The sequence below is a fragment of the Lepidochelys olivacea genome (genome assembly GCF_965140295.1).
Source record: "Lepidochelys olivacea isolate rLepOli2 genome assembly, chromosome: 2".
NCBI lineage: Eukaryota > Metazoa > Chordata > Testudines > Cheloniidae > Lepidochelys > Lepidochelys olivacea.
Window position 1 is genome coordinate 237284982 of NC_140412.1, and position 19162 is coordinate 237304143.

Consider the following 19162-nt stretch of genomic DNA (forward strand, 5'->3'; position numbering starts at 1 on the left):
CTTTGCAGAAGGGAAACAGTTTGTCTTTTAATATGACCTTTGAGTATTGGACTTGGAATGACCTATTGTGGACACGTGGTCCCCTAGCAGATGATGAATGGCATTCTGATCAGTGGTAGACCACACAGTGATACAGATATAGCAAGTGCAGTATGCAGTCTCCTCCCCTGGGCCTAATCCATTGAAGGATAATAAAGGTCAGATACTGTCAGATTTCAGGAACAGAAGGGACATACAAGAGGTGAACCATAATAAATGAAATGCATGTTGGCAAGGGAAAGATGAAATGATACATCTGTGTAGCATAGGGTTGGGTGGCAAAACCCTCCTGCACTGACAAGAAGCAGCCTTATGCGTGATGCCACCTGGTTGTCATTACTGAAATTCTCTTTCTACTGCTGACTGTAGGCACAGGGTGGTCTGTTTTCCCTAAATAAATGCCAGATGCTCTAATGTAAATCACGCATAGTAAGAGGACCTTTGTGGTCTCATTAAGGCCATCAGCGTCATTCTGAATCTCTGCATTGGTGGCTATAACAGGGCCAGACTGAGACAATCCAGGGCCCTAATCACACACTGGGGTTTCCTATGGTCCTTTCCCTGCTGAGCTGATAGTGACAAAGGCCCCCACACTAGAGCCTTTTGCTGGGTTAGTGAGGTCCTCCTGTAGCTCCGTGTTGGTCCAGAGAAGGAGGAAGCTTCAATTTACCCAACAATCTAACTTTGTGTGGACTACAGTCCATCCTACCTGAAGGGGAACCCCCACCCAGCCAAGCAAAGTCGTCATGGGACTTGTTCTGCTATATTCCCTGCTTGCTTTTCAACGTTTCCCCTTTGTGGGCAGGGGCTCCTGCCAACACCAGCACAGCAGAGCTATGATTGCATGGCACCACAGAGTTCTCTGCTCAAAGCAGGAGTTGTCTGATTAGCAACTGCACTGAGATGAATGTGGTACTTCACCTCATCAGAGCTGTTGTTTCAGGCTATCTGCAGACTCAGGTAGGCATCACGGCTCCAGCCACACTCAGGACACATTTTCAAGGCTTTTTTTTTTTTTACAACCAAAGGGGCTAGAAATGCACATTTTTCCAAATGAAAGCAGAGATTCCAGTGTAATCATGGGATTCCAGGAGCTGTGGCCCTAAACCAGTGGTGGGCAACCTGCTGCCCACGGGCCACACGCGACTTGTCAGGGTAATCCACTGGCAGACCGACAGACAGTTTGTTGACATTTGCACAGCCGTCTGCAGCTCCCAGTGGCTGTGGTTTGCCATTCCCGGCCAATGGGAGCTGTGGGAAGTGGCGGCCAGCACGTCCCTGTGGCTCATGCCGCTTCCCACAACTCCCATTGGCTGGGAACAGCGAACCGCAGGCACTGGGAGCTGCAGGCGGCCGTGCAAATGTAAATAAACTGTCTGGCGGCTTGCCAACGGATTACGCTGATGGGCCATGAGCAACCTGCAGGCCGCAGGTTGCCCACAACCTCTCTAGACTCATATATTTACTTTAATCTAGCCCTGGACTATGAACTACAGATTAGCCATGTGCTCAGGCAGCTAGTAGCCAGTCTAGTCTTTCCTACTTCTGGGAATCCTGAGTCTGAGCTCCATTTTGTTTCTAGTAGAAAATAGCCCAGTTTTGAATGTTCCAGTGTCTTTCATTTTTTTGTTTAATCATTGCTATGGCCATGGCAGGAGCGTAGGACGAGGTGTGGCTGATGGTGCTTTTAGGCTTGCTTGTTTGACATTGTGCATTTTAAGGTCACTTTTTAAAAATAAGTGTTGCTCCTGGGGTCTCCCTGAAAAAATAAACCATCTTGAACAAGCCCTGCTCTCCCACAAAGCTGCATGCAAAATGCTGCTTGAGGAGGAAGATGTGGTTACACGGTCAAGCTGGGTTCCCCGATTTCTCTCTGGGCTGCCTGGTGGCAGTCATCTCCAATTACCTGCTTGCACATGAAGGTGGAGTTTGGTTACATTGCTTTTTATAACCACAATATGTTCCTCCTTTAACTGGCAAATGTCACCAAAAGAGAAAAAAGACATTGCAGATCCATGACACATTTTGGCCTTTGTTGATTTCTAGGACAAATCTGCATGTAAATATGTCATCTGACTGTCAGAACTATTGAGGACACAGAAGTCTCACTGAAGTCAATGGGAACTGTTGGTGGGTTTTGGGGGGAATAGGGAAAAGAGAAAAAAAATCACACTCTTTACGCTGGATTTAGGAGAGTAATTTTAGGTAGCCAGCTTTCAAAAAATGTGGCAGAATTCTACCTGGATGAAACAGGTTTTGTTTGCAGGATAGAGGCCATAAAGCAAACAATTTACCTTATTCATAATTCAACCAAAGCCAAAGGGACTATTTATAAACATTGTTATTTCCCTGCTTTGGTTTCAAGTCAGCAGGCCTTTAGGTTTAGAAGCTGCCAACAGATTTGGGCCTTGGTTTTTACCAGAGCATGATCCTGACCTTCACAACTCCAGATACAGTTTCGAGTCTACAGTTAAATGTGGGTCCAACTACTTGTGTCTGCAACTGTACCCCTTTAGACAGCACAGCTACATTGTCGAGGCATATAGGCTTCTGAATGGGTGCAATTCCAGGTGAGGATACTTGCACCCACAGTGGTGGAGGCATTGTTTCAAAGTTTAGGCCCAAGTCTCAAACACTGAGTTTGATGCTAGATGTGGTGGTGTACAGAGTCTGTCAACAAGTATGCAAAATAACCCCTTGGCCTTCAAAGGACTCCTTGGACAAAAAGTACTTTCCTGGATGGTGAAAAAATGCAACATACAAATGTAGAAGTAAGGAACTCTGTAAAATCGACTGTGTCCAAACACTTGTTACTAAATAATAAAGATCTGTGGCACATGCGCAGCTCCATTTCTGAAGCAATGCACACCATAAACATTGATTGCTAGAAAATTGTGCATTCAGTTCCTGGCACTACATTTTTCTTCATCACATACTAATCTGCTGCGTGACCCTCAATCATGTTCTGTAACGGCCACCTCTAGGAAGCTCGGACGGTGTTCAAATTGAAAAAATAAAATCAAACCCACTGACCCAGAAAGGCAGCCAAACAAAATCAAGACTTGAGTCACATTTTTTTCAAGTAAGGGGTTGGGGTGGGGTGTAGGGGTATATGGGTAAAATGAATTTTAGATTGAGAAATTGACATATAAACTCCAACAGGCAGCTTTGGGGAAGGTTTCCTGTAATGAGATTTGAAGAGCAATACTTGGCTACCTGCCTCATACCGTCTAGCTCAGTGCACAATACAGAAAGGCTGAATAATGATGTGATCTGTTCATTTATATTCTTTGTCTTTTCTGTTCAACATCAACTTCTTGTATTTTAATCAGAATTTCTACCTGGCAAACAAAGGGAAAAATGAAGGCAAGGAAATGAATGAGAAAAACAAAGAGTTTCTCCTGGAGGTAAGCCAGCTTGGGAAAGGGATGGTGCAAGTGCTGATGTGGCAGAGTCCCACAGCCTACATCTGCTCTTAGCAGCCGTGCTTAGTTCTTTGTTGGCTAATGTGTCACAGGAAGTTCTGTGTTTGTTATTACCAGCTTTATGTTTAAGGCTGTGTAGGAAGCTGTTCAACTTCATCTGCAGCTCACCACTGAAAGCATAGACTCTACATTGTATATTTTTTTATATTTTTATTATAAAACATAGTGCAGATAATTCCTTTCTTCTGTTAGGTGCCAGTCCTACAAATATTTACACATGTGCTTAGCTTTTTTCTACAGTGAGTAGTCCGACTGATTTCCGTTAAGTGAAGCACCTGCTTAGGTGTTTACAGGACTGGGGCCTGAACAAGGACAGCAGGGGATTAGAAGCATTGCACTTTCACAGTCCTCTAAAGAGGCACCTGCAATCAAGGTTCATCTTAGTTCTGACATTGTTGCAGAAATGTGTTGCTTGCAAGATCCCCATCAGAGCATTACCAATAGTCTAAAACACTCCTGGGCTAGAATCAGATTGGCTTTTTATTTTTTAAATCATGAATAAGACTGATCAATAATGATAATAATGAAATAAGTAGTTGCTTTTCTTTCTATTTAAGTAGGTACATTTCCCCCACCCCCACAAGTTTTTTTTCATGTACTACATGCTGGGTTGTACCATGAAAGGACTCCATGCTTGTAAAACTAAATTGTCTCTTTATAAAGAGAACTATTCACAGAGATGCTGCTGTAAGCACTCAAGCCACATGCATACAGACTAACTTCCTGATTCCTCTTCCAGACTCTTCCATCCTGCAACCTGAGTTCCTCCTCCCAAGTTCCATGCAGGTTGCTACAGTTACTAGTGTTAGCTCTGCGGCCAGCTTATACAAGCAGCCTTTGGATTTGATTCCAGTTTAAGCCTGCTTATCTTCTGACCCTTCTTGTTGAAAGTTCAGTTCAGATGAGAAAGAGAAATCTAGACTTATAACAAACAAACGATGATCACAGAACTAAGGGAATGAAAAAACCCTTTAGTTTTGGGCAAACATTTTAGCTTTGATGCAAATGCAGGAAGAGGATAATCTACACTCAGATGCCTGGGGAGTCCCACTTTAGAATTAGTGCATGATAACAAAGCCACCAAATATCAGCAAGCAGAGAGCTGTCCACAGTAACTTCTAAATGAGAAAATAAAGTATGTTGACATTAGAGATTACCCTGAGTGTTTTACCCGTGGCAACAGGAGCAGTTTCATGGCTAATAATAACATGTATTTGTTCACATGGTTTGTGAATGCTGGTATGTGCTTAAAAATAAGTATTAATAGAAATCTCTCAATCTTTGATTTTATTTTAAAGTTCTTGGTGCCTTTAGGAGCAGTTTCTAGGGTATTAAGTATTTCCCTACACAACCTAGAGATGTTGCAATAGTCAAAAACCCGAGCGTGTGAGAATAATGGTGCCAAGCATTTTATTCTATCTTCCTCAGCAGAAAATGCTTTCTCTGGTTAAAGTCTTTAGTAGGTTATTGCAAATCCTTCATTAAGTAATATCTGTTTCTGGTCCAGGACTAGGGGTGGCCAGAAATAGAAGTCCACCACTATGCAAAGAGCCTAATGGTAGAAGTCTCTATCCACTACTTAACCCTTAAATATTTAGTCTGGGGCTTAAGAGAAGGGAATGAGCTAGCTGTGTGTGGGCCCTCTGCTGTGAGGACAGTTTCCCAGAGCAAGTATCTAAAAAGAATGCCCAAGTCCCACATGAGCACTTTAATATGGAAAACTCACGTTTACATATTTGACTCTCTGTTCCATAACTGGGCTCCCCATCTTTATACATTCACTGTCGCAGAAAATGTCCGGTTTTAAGTGAACAGTTTGCTGCTGTTTATTAATATGGGTACTCAAGTCCATTTATTTTGTGTAATCCAATTCTCGCTGCACAGGAAAGCTTCTGTGGGACGTCTGTCATTGTGCCAGAACTTGAAGGGGCCCTTTATTTGAAGGAAGATGGAAAAAAGTCCTGGAAGAGGCGCTATTTTCTTCTACGAGCTTCTGGAATTTATTACGTCCCCAAGGGAAAGACCAAGGTCAGGAAATCAAAGGCATCATTTTAGCAGTATAGCAATTCATGTAGGTGAAAGTGAAGAGCTCCTGAAGTGACATTTTGAGAGCAATGGCTGGTGCATCTGCGACAGATTTTTCCTTTGACTGCGACACTTGTGCAAATATTAGGATGTAGTCACAGAAATCCTGTATAGTTCCCCTCATTTTTGGTTTCTTCAGTTAGGTAAAAACATTGGGTGAAATCTTGCCGCTCTTGAAGTCAATGGGGGGAAAGCCCCAATGCCTGTCAGCTGGCACTTTGCTGCAAATAATGCTTTTACTTCATATCTAGTTCCTTGTGGAAGGGAATTTAAGAAGTTTGCAAACAGTCTCACTCTGTATAGCAAAATGGAAGTGCAGAAAACCTGACATTGTTTATAACAAGACTCAGTTGAAAGCTCTAGTCCGGCTTTTATAGTCTGTGTTTGTAACCAACTTGCCATGCCAACAGCTGTTGCAGGGAAGTGCTCTGAAGTCTTTGTGCTATTATATGCCAAATGTTTTTCCTGAAGAGATCTTTGCCTAGAGAATATGTTGTGCCTTTTCAGCTTTTTAAGGCTGCCCTCAATAGAACAAGAGGTGAGACAGAGGCGTTCAGGTTGACAGAATCTAATACAGTGACATTTACCATTACCGGGTATTGAAAGAGTCTGAATTGCCAGCCCGCAGTGGATAAGCAAAGGAGCCTGAAGTGCACTGCAGAAGGGGGCTCACTGCTGCTCATTTCTAGAGTAACATCTTTGGTACTGACTTTTGGGTACTGGGTTGGCAGTTTTATATTCTGACAAGTGCTGCCACTTATGGCTCTTAATGCTTCAGATTTGCTTTGGATGAAAATGCTTGTGCCAGTGACTGAGCCTCCCCATACCCAGAGCTAATGATGTACACCAAGTCAATGGGACTTAATTTTTTGTCATTCCCTGAATAAATCACAATGAAAGAAATAGTGATCAACTTAAAAAATAAGAGACAAGTCCGCCCGTGAGTGGCAGAGGCATGTAGTGCTACTACTCAGGTGACCCAGCTGCAGAAACAGACTAGGACCCAAGTCCGGGCAAAATGCAGCATTAATTAGATGACTGCCCTGCTTGTACTGTAGTTTGTAGAATGGCTGTGTCTGACTTCTAAGGCAGTGGTCATCTGGGCTTTCCATTCCTCAGTGAATCTCCCACCCATACAGCACTCTTACCAAACAGTCTAGAACTGTGATTGGAAGGATCTTCTCCAATCACAATGCAGATTAGTGAAATACTCTCATTCCAAGAATGGTGGACTATGAAATTGGTCTAATTCTTTCTAGCAAAATGGAAATAAAGAAAATCTGACATACCTTGGGCTATGTTTAAAAAAATAAAATGAGCACTTTATATTGACCGTTCAAAATATATCTAGGCCCATGAAAACAAACATGCAGTTAATTTTGCATACCCTAATATTTAGGTCTATGCTTGTTTTGTGCGTGCAAGTCAGGCCCTAAAACTTTGAGAAAGTGTCCTTGACCGCAATCGTGTCACTATTTCCACACCAGCAATTGCTTCAAACCGTTAGTCCACCTAAGTATCATTCTCTGTTCCACAAACTGATATTAATGGAAAGCCCAAGAAGTTAGCAGCACCAAACACACAAGTTACTTGTTTAAACTTTTTTCTTTAAATTATGCAGTTAAAGTCTTGTTTTGTCTGGTCATGCAATAGGAATAACATTATGGCTTTGCAAAAATACTTGCAATAAATGACTTATCTTCTACATGATAATTTGTTACGTCCCCTACTTACCTGTGATGAATGTTTCCCTTTAAATAATTGTATCTGGATTGGACTCAATCATGCATTGGTTCCTAAGAAAAGCAAGAACTCCATTGTCATTCCCATTGAAGGCTTGGTGTTGAGGTTGCCCGTAAGTTTCATTGATTTGAATGCGCTCAGTGTGAAATCCTAGCCCCATTGCAGTCAATGGCAAAACTCACAAAGACTTCAGTAGGAACTTCCGGTTGGGTACTGAATAGGGAGATACTTATAATTAATACCAAGGCATTCCAGAGCACAGAATTCATGCTACTGTCCCCTCTTGTCAGGAGCTACCACTAAACGGCAGTGTTCATAAATGCACTACCCCAGTGTGAATAAAGTGATCCCAAGGAAGTATCTTAATGAAAGCGTAACAACAAGCAAGCATGTTACACTAAAATATGACCTCCACCCCCAAGGAGAGAAGCTTTTTGAGGTGTCCAGTGTACATTCAGTTACTAAGTATATGGGCATATTCAGAAAGATATGGAGATAGGACTGTTTTTGCATTAACATGTATAAAGAGTGTGAAGATTATACATTGTACCCAGAAATCCTTAATGCAGCAAAGTGTGCCAACAGACACCTTGTTGCCACAGCAACACGGTACGAACAAATAATAGGTTACCTACGGTGGTAGACAGAAAGATACCAGCGCATGGAGATGCGGTGGGAGGAGGGCTGGAATTGTCTTTTTAAGGCAGTTTTGAAGCAGGAACAGATGAAATGTGGCTCGTTTACTCATGTGTAAATTTACACACATTGACTGTATGTTTCAAGGGAAAGGCAGTTGCTTAGAATAAAAACAATATTTTTTCCCTAACACCATTTCCCCCTAGAACTGCAGAAGCGTCATTGCAGGACCTACATCTATTTTAATCAATTAAAGTTTTTTCCTACTAGGAACCACTCTCTTCAGTAAGGATAACAGTTCACTGGCTTGGAAACAAAACAAAGGATTAAAACAGCAAAACTCAAATTTATATGGAATGTAGTAAAATGTTTCATTGTGATTCTAAAGGTGCATTGATACCTTTCTCTGTTTGTCTTAATGGTCACTAAAGTTTAAGAACAACTCAAACACTTGTCATTCTCTCCGCTTTGATAAAATCCACAACAGTTAAAACAAGATTCAGCATCAAAGTGGTTTGAAAAAAGGTCTTTTAATGTGTCTGGCATCATAGCTTAATTCCCTGTAACAACAGAATGTTTGGTTTCCATTTTTTAGACATCCCGGGATTTGGCTTGCTTCATACAATTCGAGAATTTGAATATTTATTATGGTACTCAGTACAAACTGAAATACAAGGCACCTACGGATTACTGCTTTGTCTTAAAGGTATGTACAAGAGAAGTCTGTTATGCTAATGTGTGCTTTAACTGCTGCCATATACAGATATGGTAAGGGTCTGATCCTGTAAGGTGCAGAGTGCTTCCTGCAACATTACTGCACACCCTCACCTGTGAGTCACTTTGGCCCTATTCAGCAACGTACCTTTAGGAATTACTTAACTTTAAGCACATGAGTAGTCACAATGAGTACCTTGCTGAATTGGGGCCCTTAAGATGTTGCTCAACATCTTGCAGGATTAGGCCCAGTAGATGTCATGCTTTAAAGCACAACTCTGTGTGGCAGGAGGAGAAGAGCATGGTGGGCCTGGCCCACCCACGTAGCTACAGTCCAGCTGCTGGAGAAAGTAGTGGGTCTCCTCTTTCTGCTACTCCAGGTGGGGAGATGAGGGACCCAACACTACTGCCTGCTCCTCTCAGGGAGAGAAGGGGATGCCGCATTACCACTGTACTCCAAGTGGAGGGGTGAGCCCATGGCGCAGGGCCAGAACTGTGAGGTGCCTTGTGGCATGATGCATCTAGGGCACTAGATGGCCTTAACCGGGTCTAGATTACTAGCTAAAATAATAGAGATTCAGAAATCAGAACATATCTGGCAACACTGACATGGCAGAAGATACAGATTCTTCTTCTACAGCTCTTATGGGCCTGTGGTGCTAACAAGAGCTGCTACCAAACAATGGTTAGTCAACCTGAAAGACAATAAGAAGCAGATACACAGCAAAGTGCCATTTTTAATTTTTCTCTTCCGGTTATAGCTGCATTTTAATGGACTTGTTATCCAAAAAAAAAGTATCTGTCCAATTTCAAGTGTTTGCCAATTTAGTTTACACATGGCCCAAGTACAAATAATTTGTGTGAATCAGACTGATTTTCTGTTCGCAGATTTAAATGACTAATACAGTTCAGCAGTTTAGATAATGCAGTTCTCCATAAACCACTTTGGCAAAGTCACTTCCTTTCTGTCCCTCATTTTCCCCATCTCTAAAATGGGTATAATTACATTTGTCTCCTTTGGAAAACACTTTGAGATTAACTAATGCAGTGGTTCTCAACTGATTGCATATTGTGGGCTGCATATGTGGCCCACAATATGTTACCTGGGCTGCAGTGGCCGGGTGGCCGAGTAGCGGCAGCCCTGACCCTGACCCTTGCTGCGCCGGGTGGCCAGCTGCCCACTCCGGATCCCATGGGGCCAACAGGCCAACCCCGGTTTCCACCACACAGCTGCCCCGGACCCCAACCATGTGGGGTGGGCCAGATGCTCATCCTGGATACCTGCCACATCGCTGCCCCAAACCCCGCCATGCGGGGCCGGCTGGCAGTCCTGCACCCAGACCCCAGATTTCAGGTGGCCGGTCAGCTGTGCCATACCCCTGCCAGGCGGGATAGACCGGCCTCTAGTCTTGGACCCCTGCCACGCAGCAGCCCTGGACCTCATGGGGCTGCGTGGCAGCCCCGACCCCCGCCACGCAGGGCAGGCCAGCAGCAATGGACCCTGGAGCAAAAAGGGCCGGCCAGGAGCCCTGGATCCCTGACCCTGCAGGGCTTGCCAGCAGCCACAACCCCAGACTCCCACCACACAGGGCGGGCCAGCAGCCCTGACCCCACTGCGCTGGGTGGCGGGGCAGCCTGGCTGGACCCCACCACGCCAGGCAGCAGGACAGCTGGGAACCCTGTGGACTCCGCCATATGGGGCTGGGTGGCTGCCCCAGAGCTCTCTGAGCCGGGCGGCTCCCCCAGACCCCAGAGTTCACAGGACGGGGCAGCTGTCTTGGACCCCAGAGCTTGCAGGGCAGGCCAGCTGCCCCGGATCCTGAAGCTCACAGGGCAGGCCAGCTGCCCCTGTCCCCATGGGCCCGCTGGCAGCCCCGGACTCCTGACCCCATGGGGCCCCCAGCAGCCCCGACCCTGGACTCCCGCCACGTAGGGCAGGCCAGCAGCCCCAACCTGGACCCCATCCCTGCCATGCTGGGCAGCAGGATAGCCCGGCTGGATCCCTCTGCACTGGTAGTGGGACAGCTCAGACACCCTCGTGCTGGGCAGCTGAGAGCCTGGGACCCCAGGCACACAGGGCAGAGCTGGGCTGCAGCTGTGTGCTAATTGGACCGTGGGTTGAGGACCGCTGAACTCATGAAAAGCGCTATATCAGAGCTAGGTATTATTATTATCCAGAAAACACGTGAACACTTAATGGAGAAAAGAGAAATAGTTCAATCTGCTTTTAAAATGAGTTGAAGTTGGTTCCCTGTAAAAGACTTCAAAGCTGTTGTGAGCATATTTAACTGCCACAGTGCATCTGTATAACATTCAAAGTGGGTGAAAGTGGTCAAAATTAGTATCTGACTAATGTACGTGCTTTCTAGACATTTTATTCGCTTTGCAAGTAGGTGAAAATGAAGTACATCAGGAAAATGATTTTTAGAGTGCTCAGCACTGTTTTTAATAATTCACATCACTGTGAGAACTTTATAACCCAGTGTGCTACCATTTGTGACAAAAAAACAGTTTAGGCTACAAATTATCACTGTTGCACTAACATATTTATTAAACTAAAATACCTTGGATGTATGAAATTAACATCTTGTGCCTCTGTATCACTTTAACTGTGGTGGTGGTGGAGAGGAAAAACCAATAGTGAAAGCCTGAGAGGAAGGGGTTTATGCATCATAAATTTGAGTTTGAAATATCTTTTACTTAAAAATGTTTGCTATAGGGCCTTTAAAGTGTACTAGCAATGTAACAGAATAAGCATCATATCCACACAGCCCTATTATGGGTAAGGAGAAATGTGGTCTATGTTACTGTTATTGGTCTTCATTTTTATTCTAATATGTTTTCAGAGGCTGGGACATGTGGTAGGTTCCTGACTGGAACAGTTTTACACTTTATTGTGGCATTCTTGAAACTGGCAATTGCAGTGGTTGAAAGAGGCCTAAACGTAGATGGTCTGCACATTTTAAACTGTTGCTGTATGGGGGGAAATAGTGGCCAATAGAGCCAAGTTCTACCACATCCTTCCTCTTTTACTTTCAGCCATTGCCAGTACGATGGGGCTGAGGATGGTGGTAGTTTGAGTGCAGGGGGTTGTGGGAAAGAAATACACTGTGGTGTGTTCTGTATAACTTCAGTCAGTTGCCCTACCTGGCAAGCACCACACTGCTGTCACACTCCCACACAGCTGCAAGCCAACTCAAGTATCGATTCCTCTAGATGCATTTAGGATGTAGTTGCAAAACCAGAGATCTCATTAACTCTGGTCCTGTTGCATGTAGCTCTTTCTTATCTCTCACTGTCTGTAAGGGACAGGCCTAAACCAGTGCGTTCTCTGTACTGCGAGCCTCCATATACTCGTGCTGGGAGCAGAAGTGTAACCTTTCTAACAGTGTCTAGAATTGTGGTTGACCGTTGGGCTGTTTTTAGGTTGAGTGGATGCTGGTGACATATCAAAGTGTGAAGATGGGAGTAGAGCTGTCACAAAGTTTATACTGGTGAACTGCTCCTCTCCTAGTTAGGTTAAGTATTAATGTGCAAATGTTCTAGGTGAGATTATCTTGCAGGGGGCAACTTGTACTGAGTTGCCAAAGGAGAACAAACCATCTTAGAGAGTCATCACTGACTAATCACAACAAGAGATGTCTTTCATTCTGTGACTGAGTGTCCAAGATGAATTAATGGAAAGGAAGTCTTGTGCATACATTCAGGTGCAATGATGACAGTGGAATTAACCTGTAAGTGAAAGGAGACTATTTTTTGGATAATGGATTCCTCCAGACCTCATTTTAGTAAGACTAAGATATGAGCTATTGGTTTCACATCCACACCTTTTAAGCTTATGCTCACACATACTTCAAAGATATTGAAAGGGCCCATTGTTCATGCAAAGGAGGTGAATGGTTAACAGAACAGCCTGTGATAAAGCTACATAAAACAACATGAATGTTAGTTTTGAAGAAAGCACATACATACACCCTACTCCCACCCAAAAAACAACCCCAAAACATCATTGAGCCATCTTACCAGATGACTAGATCCAAGCAACAGAACTAGTACCTGACTCCAGAGATCCTCCCCCACAATACCAATGTGATGAAGTATACCCTGAAAGAAATCTTGCTTTCTTTTATTTTATGATCTCATATTTCTTTAGGGATGGAAGGGATCTCAAGAGACGATTAAGGCAAGGAACAGCGTTTCTTACCATCTTCCTGTGTATATGTGTAGGATTGTCAAGTGTTTCTGGAAAGGGAAGGTGGAAATTCTATCAAAGGAGGATGTGCCCCTTTGATTATAATCTCTTATGTTCCGAGAATCTTTTCTGATAGAACAGTGATGAGTTGTGAATGCAGCTTCCCGACTTTTTCGTTAAACTGCTGTATTAAACATGCTTTAGCCCTGAGCACAGAGGAAGCTATTCCTTTCAGTGATATTTTTTTTTCCATTTGAACCATCAAGATACCTCAGGAGATAATGAAGGTAAAAGCTAGTTGACCAGTATCTTAGAGGTTTCTCAAGAGCACTGCTCAGTGTCTTCTAGTGAAAGAGAGAACATTTTGTTTAGCTTATTCAGAAGTTTCCTATCAGGATGATTCAGAAAGAGTCGGAGGCAATGGAACAAATAGCTACTTCCTAATGCCCACTTCTATTAGACAGAGACAAACCCAGCTGGGCTTGTCTAACTGAAAGGAGCCCAGGTGGCTAATCAGCATCTACCAGAAAGCTGAAGTCACATTTAGCTGCCTCTATCAATTCCTGAGCAGTAAACTGGAACTAATGTCTTTTGGAACCCTAGGAAGATAGCGCAGGGTAGGGAAAGGGCTCTGCCGAGGCATATGGGTAGAGTCAGCATGTATCCTCAGGCATTTGAGGAACCATAAAGCTTGAAAGATTTTTTTTCTCCTCTTACCCACTTGGCCTATGCTGGGTCATAACTTTCAATAAAATGAGACTAACCACTGGAACAGGCCTTTTACGTGTGAACCAGGTGTCCCATCAGGCCTCCGTTCCTTAAAGGAAAAGTTACACATAAGAAAAACAACACAACCTATTAAAAAATAAAACCTCAGAAGGAAGCAAACCCTTGGAGGAGCTGCACATCTAAGCATGCAGATAATTCCATCTTGCTCAACTAACCATTACTTAACACAGGCCAAAATTTAAAGGGCATCAGACCTTTTCCCTTTTGAGGCCAAATGGGGGTATTGCACATTTTAATTCTAATCCTTGGCTCTCCTTTCATATCAAAGGCAGGGTGCTGGTGTTAGCAGTCCCTCTCCAAAGAATCCAACAATAATAAAACAGCCTCTGGGTGCCCATGCATATGACAGAACACTAATGGTACGGTCCAAGGAAGCTCTCCTGATCTCCAATACAGACGAGAAAAGGGATGCACAGCCAGCTGGAAAGAAACATTTCATTCAAACCTGTATCCAAACGAGGACACCTCTCCTATTGCCATGTGGAGTGTGGCAGAAAGAACAAACCCCACAATAGCACAGCTTTCCAAACCACCCGCTTTTCTTGACAGCTCTGGCTACTCAGAAATGAAGGGGAAGCAAAAACTTCTGCTTATACTTCTCCAGGAAGTCAATTTTCAGCAACCACTGGAAGAAGTTACCTCTCACACCTGTAGTGAGTGCACAAGCCAAGACTGTCCAGCACCATGTGGGATAGCACCTATACAATATAAATATAAAGCAGCTGTCCCTAAAATATGGCTCTCCTATTACATTATCTGGGAATTGCATTGGGAACAGCATGTACATCATCATCATCATTCATTTTGTACTGTTAGGTTGAAACTAAGGCTGTAAGCGATTTAAAAAAAGTAAACATGATTAATCATGCAATTAAAAAAATTAATCACAATTAATCACCCTGTTAAACAATAATCGAATACTAATTATTTAAATATCTTTGGATGTTTTCTACATTTTCAAAGATAATTATTTCAATTACAATACAGAATACAAAGTGTACAGTGCTCACTTTATATTTATTTTTGATTATAAATATTTGCACTGTAAAAAAACAGAAGAAATAATATTTTTCAGTTCACCTCATACAAGTACTGTAATACAATCTCTTTATCATGAAAGTTGAACTTACAAATATAGAATTATGTACCAAAAAATAACTTCATTCAAATCAAAACAATATAAAACTTCAGAGCCTACAAGTCCACTCAGTCCTATTTCAGCCAATTGCTCAGACAAACAAGTTTGGTTACAATTTGCAGGAGATAAAGCTGCCCGCTTCTGTTTACAATGTCACCTGCAAGTGAGAACAAGTATTCGCATGGCACTGTTGTAACCGGCATAGCAAGATATTTATGTGCCAGATGCGCTGAAGATTCATATGTCCCTTCATGCTTCAACTACCATTCCAGAGGATATTTGTCCATGCTAATGATGGTTTCTGCTTGATAATGCAAAGCAGAGCGGACTGACGCATGTTCATTTTCATCATCTGAGTCAGATGCCACCAGCAGAAGGTTGATTTTCTTTTTTGGTGGTTCAAGTTCTGTAGTTTCCGTATCTGAGTGTTGCTCTATTAAGACTTCTGAAAGCATGCTCCACCCCTGGCTCATCCCTCTCAAATTTTGGACTGCACTTCAGATTCTTAAACCTTGGGTCAACTGCTATAGCTATTTTTAGAAATCTTACATTGGTACCTTCTTTGCGTTTTGTAAAATCTGCTGTGAAAGTGTTCTTAAAACAGACGTGCTGGGTCATAATCTGAGACTGCTATAACATGAAATATATGGCAGAATGCAAGTAAAACAGAACAGGAGACACACAATTCTCCCCCCAAGAAGTTCAGTCACAAATTTAATTAATGAATTAGTTTTTTAATGAGCATTATCAGCATGGAAGCATGTTCTCTGGAATGGTGGCTGAAGCATGAAGGGGCATACGAATGTTTAGCATATCTGGCACATAAATACTTTGCAACATCAGCTACAAAAGTGCTAACACCTGTTCTCACTCTCAGGTGACATTGTAAATAAGAAGCAGGCAGAAGTATCTTCCATGAATGTAAACAAACTTGTTTGTCTGAGCGATTGGCTGAACAAGAAGTAGGACTGAGTGGACTTGTAGGCTCTAAAGATTTACATTGTTTTGCTTCTGAGTGCAGTTATGTAACAAAAAAACCTCTACATTTGTAAGTTACATTTTCATGATAAAGAGATTGCACTAGAGTACTTGTATGAGATTAACTGAAAAATACTATTTCTTTTGCTTATCATTTGTACAGAGCAAATATTTGTAATAAAAAATAATATAAAGTTAGCACTGTGCACTTTGTATTCTATGTTGTAATAGAAATCAATATATTTGAAAATTTAGAAAAACATCCAAAAATATTTAATAAATTTCAATTGGTATTCTATTGTTTAACAGTGCGATTAATCGCGATTACTTTTTTTAATCACAATTAATTTTTTGAGTTAATCGTGTGAGTTAACTGTGATTAATCAACAGCCCTAGTTGAAACCGTTCCAAAGCCAGAGGAACCCACTTTGGCAAGAAGGGTCAGTTCATCTCCTTGGTGAAATTTTCCATTGTATTTAACAGAAACTTTGAACATAATAGATTATAGTGGGGTGTGTGTGTGTGTGTATTCGCCAGTCCTGGAACCAGTTATCTCATGCCATGATGAAAAATCCTTCAAAGCAGACTAATAGCAAGGTAATCTATATGCAAATTGACTGGTTTAGTCAATCTGATGTGTCTGTGACTGAGTGAATTTAATTATGGTTTATTGGTGCTGGTTTTGCTTGAGTAATCTGAAGGTAATGGTGCATAATGCTGAATTAATCTAGGATGAAACAAAATGGTTTCCTGGGGATAAACTGAGACAAGGGCATCATCATACTCCATTTCTGCAGCTGGGTACATTTTCCCTTGTAGCCCATCTAGCTAAGCTTTGTTGGTATCTCAGGAGTCTGCCACGTCTCTCTCAGATCTCTAATGTTCCCAAGAATTTTAGGGCCAAATTCTCTGCTCAATTTCTATAATGGAGTTACTCCAGCAGATAATTTGGTTCTTAGTTTGGCCCACTGCTGGTTCTCTCCTCTCTCACAGCGAACATATCCCCTCACAGATGCCTATAAAGTATACACTCTATAGGACACCCTTTTAAAAATGTAAACGTGAGAAGTAAGTGCATTTGAGAGATAAGATGATATGAGAGAGTCATAGAAAGGAAATGAAAAGGATACAGAACAAGAGAGCATTTTTGTCTTTTCACCTGAAACAACTTAATCCTTTAGAATCAACATTTCAGGTGAGTATTTAAATTAAAATCAGGCCTCCGCCAGTAACCTGAAGGAAGCAAATGTAAAAAGATTATTTATTTATTAATAAGCTGTTTCAGAGATGTAGGGAAACAGGGCCCTGCACTGAAGAGCTCACAATCTAAGTAAGTGTGTAAGTTTTTGCAGGATTGGTGCCTAAACAATATAGAGGGAGGGAAGGGATATAATAAATGCTTTTTCTTTTCTCTGCAAAGGTATTCTCTTTAGTTAACAGGAACTATTGATTTTTTAAAAAAATAGCTACACCAAAACGATTGCTTCAGTCACTTGGGAAGTGTAGGTCAGAAGCAGAAGTACCTTATGGCGATGCAGTCGTTTGTTTTAGGTAAGCACATTCTCTGCACATTTTAGGTAAATCAGGCAAGCCTCCAGGCTGGTATTCTGGTTGCAGGGAATATGTGGAGTCAGGATGTAACTGAATTTAGAAGCAATTAGCCAAACTTTTATCTCAGTTTTCTGGGTGTCCAACTTGATACTTTGGGGTTGATTTTCCAAAGTGTTGAGCACCCACCTCTTCCATTGATTCCAGTTGTAGCAGATACTCAGCATTTCTGAAAACCACTCCTCAAGGGATGTCAAAATGGGCACCTAAAAAACACAAAGGTACCCAAAATCAATAGCCATTTCTGGCCTAACTCCAAAGCCATCAGTTTGTGGATCAGTGCTCAGTTTTGTAGACAGTATCACCTCCCAGAAACTTTGGGTAACTAGCTTTACAGAGTTTTGGGCAAGGAAGTCAATGAGATACCTGAATAGATCTATAGCTTACTTTTCATTTTCATGGTTGGAAGAAGATGAAGAAAGATAACATGTTATTGAGAGATTCTCTCTCTCTCTCACACACACACACACTCACTCTTGTTTAGGCATTAGGCACAAGCCATAGAACCCACATCTTTCAGTTCCTGTTTCACTGTAGGCTTTCAGTGTGTTCTATCTTGTTTTCTTTAGGCATAAGGTTTACTTTATACTTTAAATTCATCTGCACACAACAGTTTTTGGTTTTGCTAGGCATCTTGAAAAATAAGATCTTTATATTCAAGTGTTTCCTTATTATCTATTCAAATAATGCTTGGGAGGGACACAGTGTGTTACATGACACTTGGAAAGAAGCCAAAGGGTTGGAGTGGAGAACTGAGGGTCAGGGCCTGGGTTCTATTCCTGACCCTTTTACCGGTTTTCTGGCTGATCTTTGGCAAGGCCCTGAAAGGCCTAATTTTCAAAGGGAGAACCTGCAGCTCTCTCTGATTTCATGTGAAATTTCAACACTTCTGAAAATTAGGCCCTTAGCCAATATGTGCTTCAGTTTCCCCATCTGTAAAATGGTGCTAATACTCCCTCCCCACCGTTATTAAGCACTGTGAGATCTATGGGAGAAGTGCTATAGAAATATTGTGCATTGAAATGTAATAAGATCTGTTATAGATTATTTTTCAGGCCCTATATTAGCAGAGTGGGTTTCTGTGGCTTTTAACATAAAGCCTGAATTCCCTTTTTGCTTCTTTGGAGTTTGCTTGAATGTTATCACTTTTCACTGGACCTATGGCTTCTGAGGAGCTGCTTTTTGAATTGTTGTCCTTTATAATTCACTTGATTGCTGGAAGTTTCCAAGGAAAAGGGAAATAAACCTCTTCAGAGAAGAAAGATGTTTTTGCTTTGCCATCTGATCATTGCAGTGAGCTTTCCGAAACACAGCGTGCACTGAGCCTGGAGGTGTGTGTGCTGGGTAACGCTGTGAGGCATTCTTGAGGTTGAGTCTCTCTCAGTTCTCTTGAACAGTATGGCTCTTCATCCCCCCTAAACTACGGCAATGCTTAGCTGGCAGTCATGCTACTTCCTTTTCAGCATTGTTGATTCCAGTGAGAAAGCTTCTCTTAGCGTTTGTCCAAGTTATTTGGGTTAAGTACAAATTTCCTTTCAGGAAGTTCTCACAAGTGATATTAAATGTGGTATTTGAAAAACTGAGGGAGACTCACAGGATCGTCGAACTGCTGTTCATTTTGGTGGGAAGAGAGGACCCTCTCTCTCATCGTATGTGCAGTGTGCCAGGACATTTGGTAGCATCCTCATCCGCCAGTGCTATAAAACCTTTGAAAAGTATTTGATGCCATCTGCTGGACTGAACAGAATATTACAA

At 42.3% G+C, this 19162-nt stretch overlaps 1 protein-coding gene across 1 annotated transcript in view; it reads left to right on the forward strand.

The window, feature by feature from the left end:
• APBB1IP (amyloid beta precursor protein binding family B member 1 interacting protein) overlaps positions 1–19162 on the forward strand; it is a 102163-nt gene that overhangs the window by 68231 nt on the left and 14770 nt on the right. The window contains exons 8-10 of the mRNA XM_084618092.1: positions 3372–3446; positions 5409–5552; positions 8584–8694. Of these exons, the coding sequence (XP_084474218.1) occupies positions 3372–3446; positions 5409–5552; positions 8584–8694 (330 nt within the window). The remainder of the gene's footprint in view (positions 1–3371; positions 3447–5408; positions 5553–8583; positions 8695–19162) is intronic.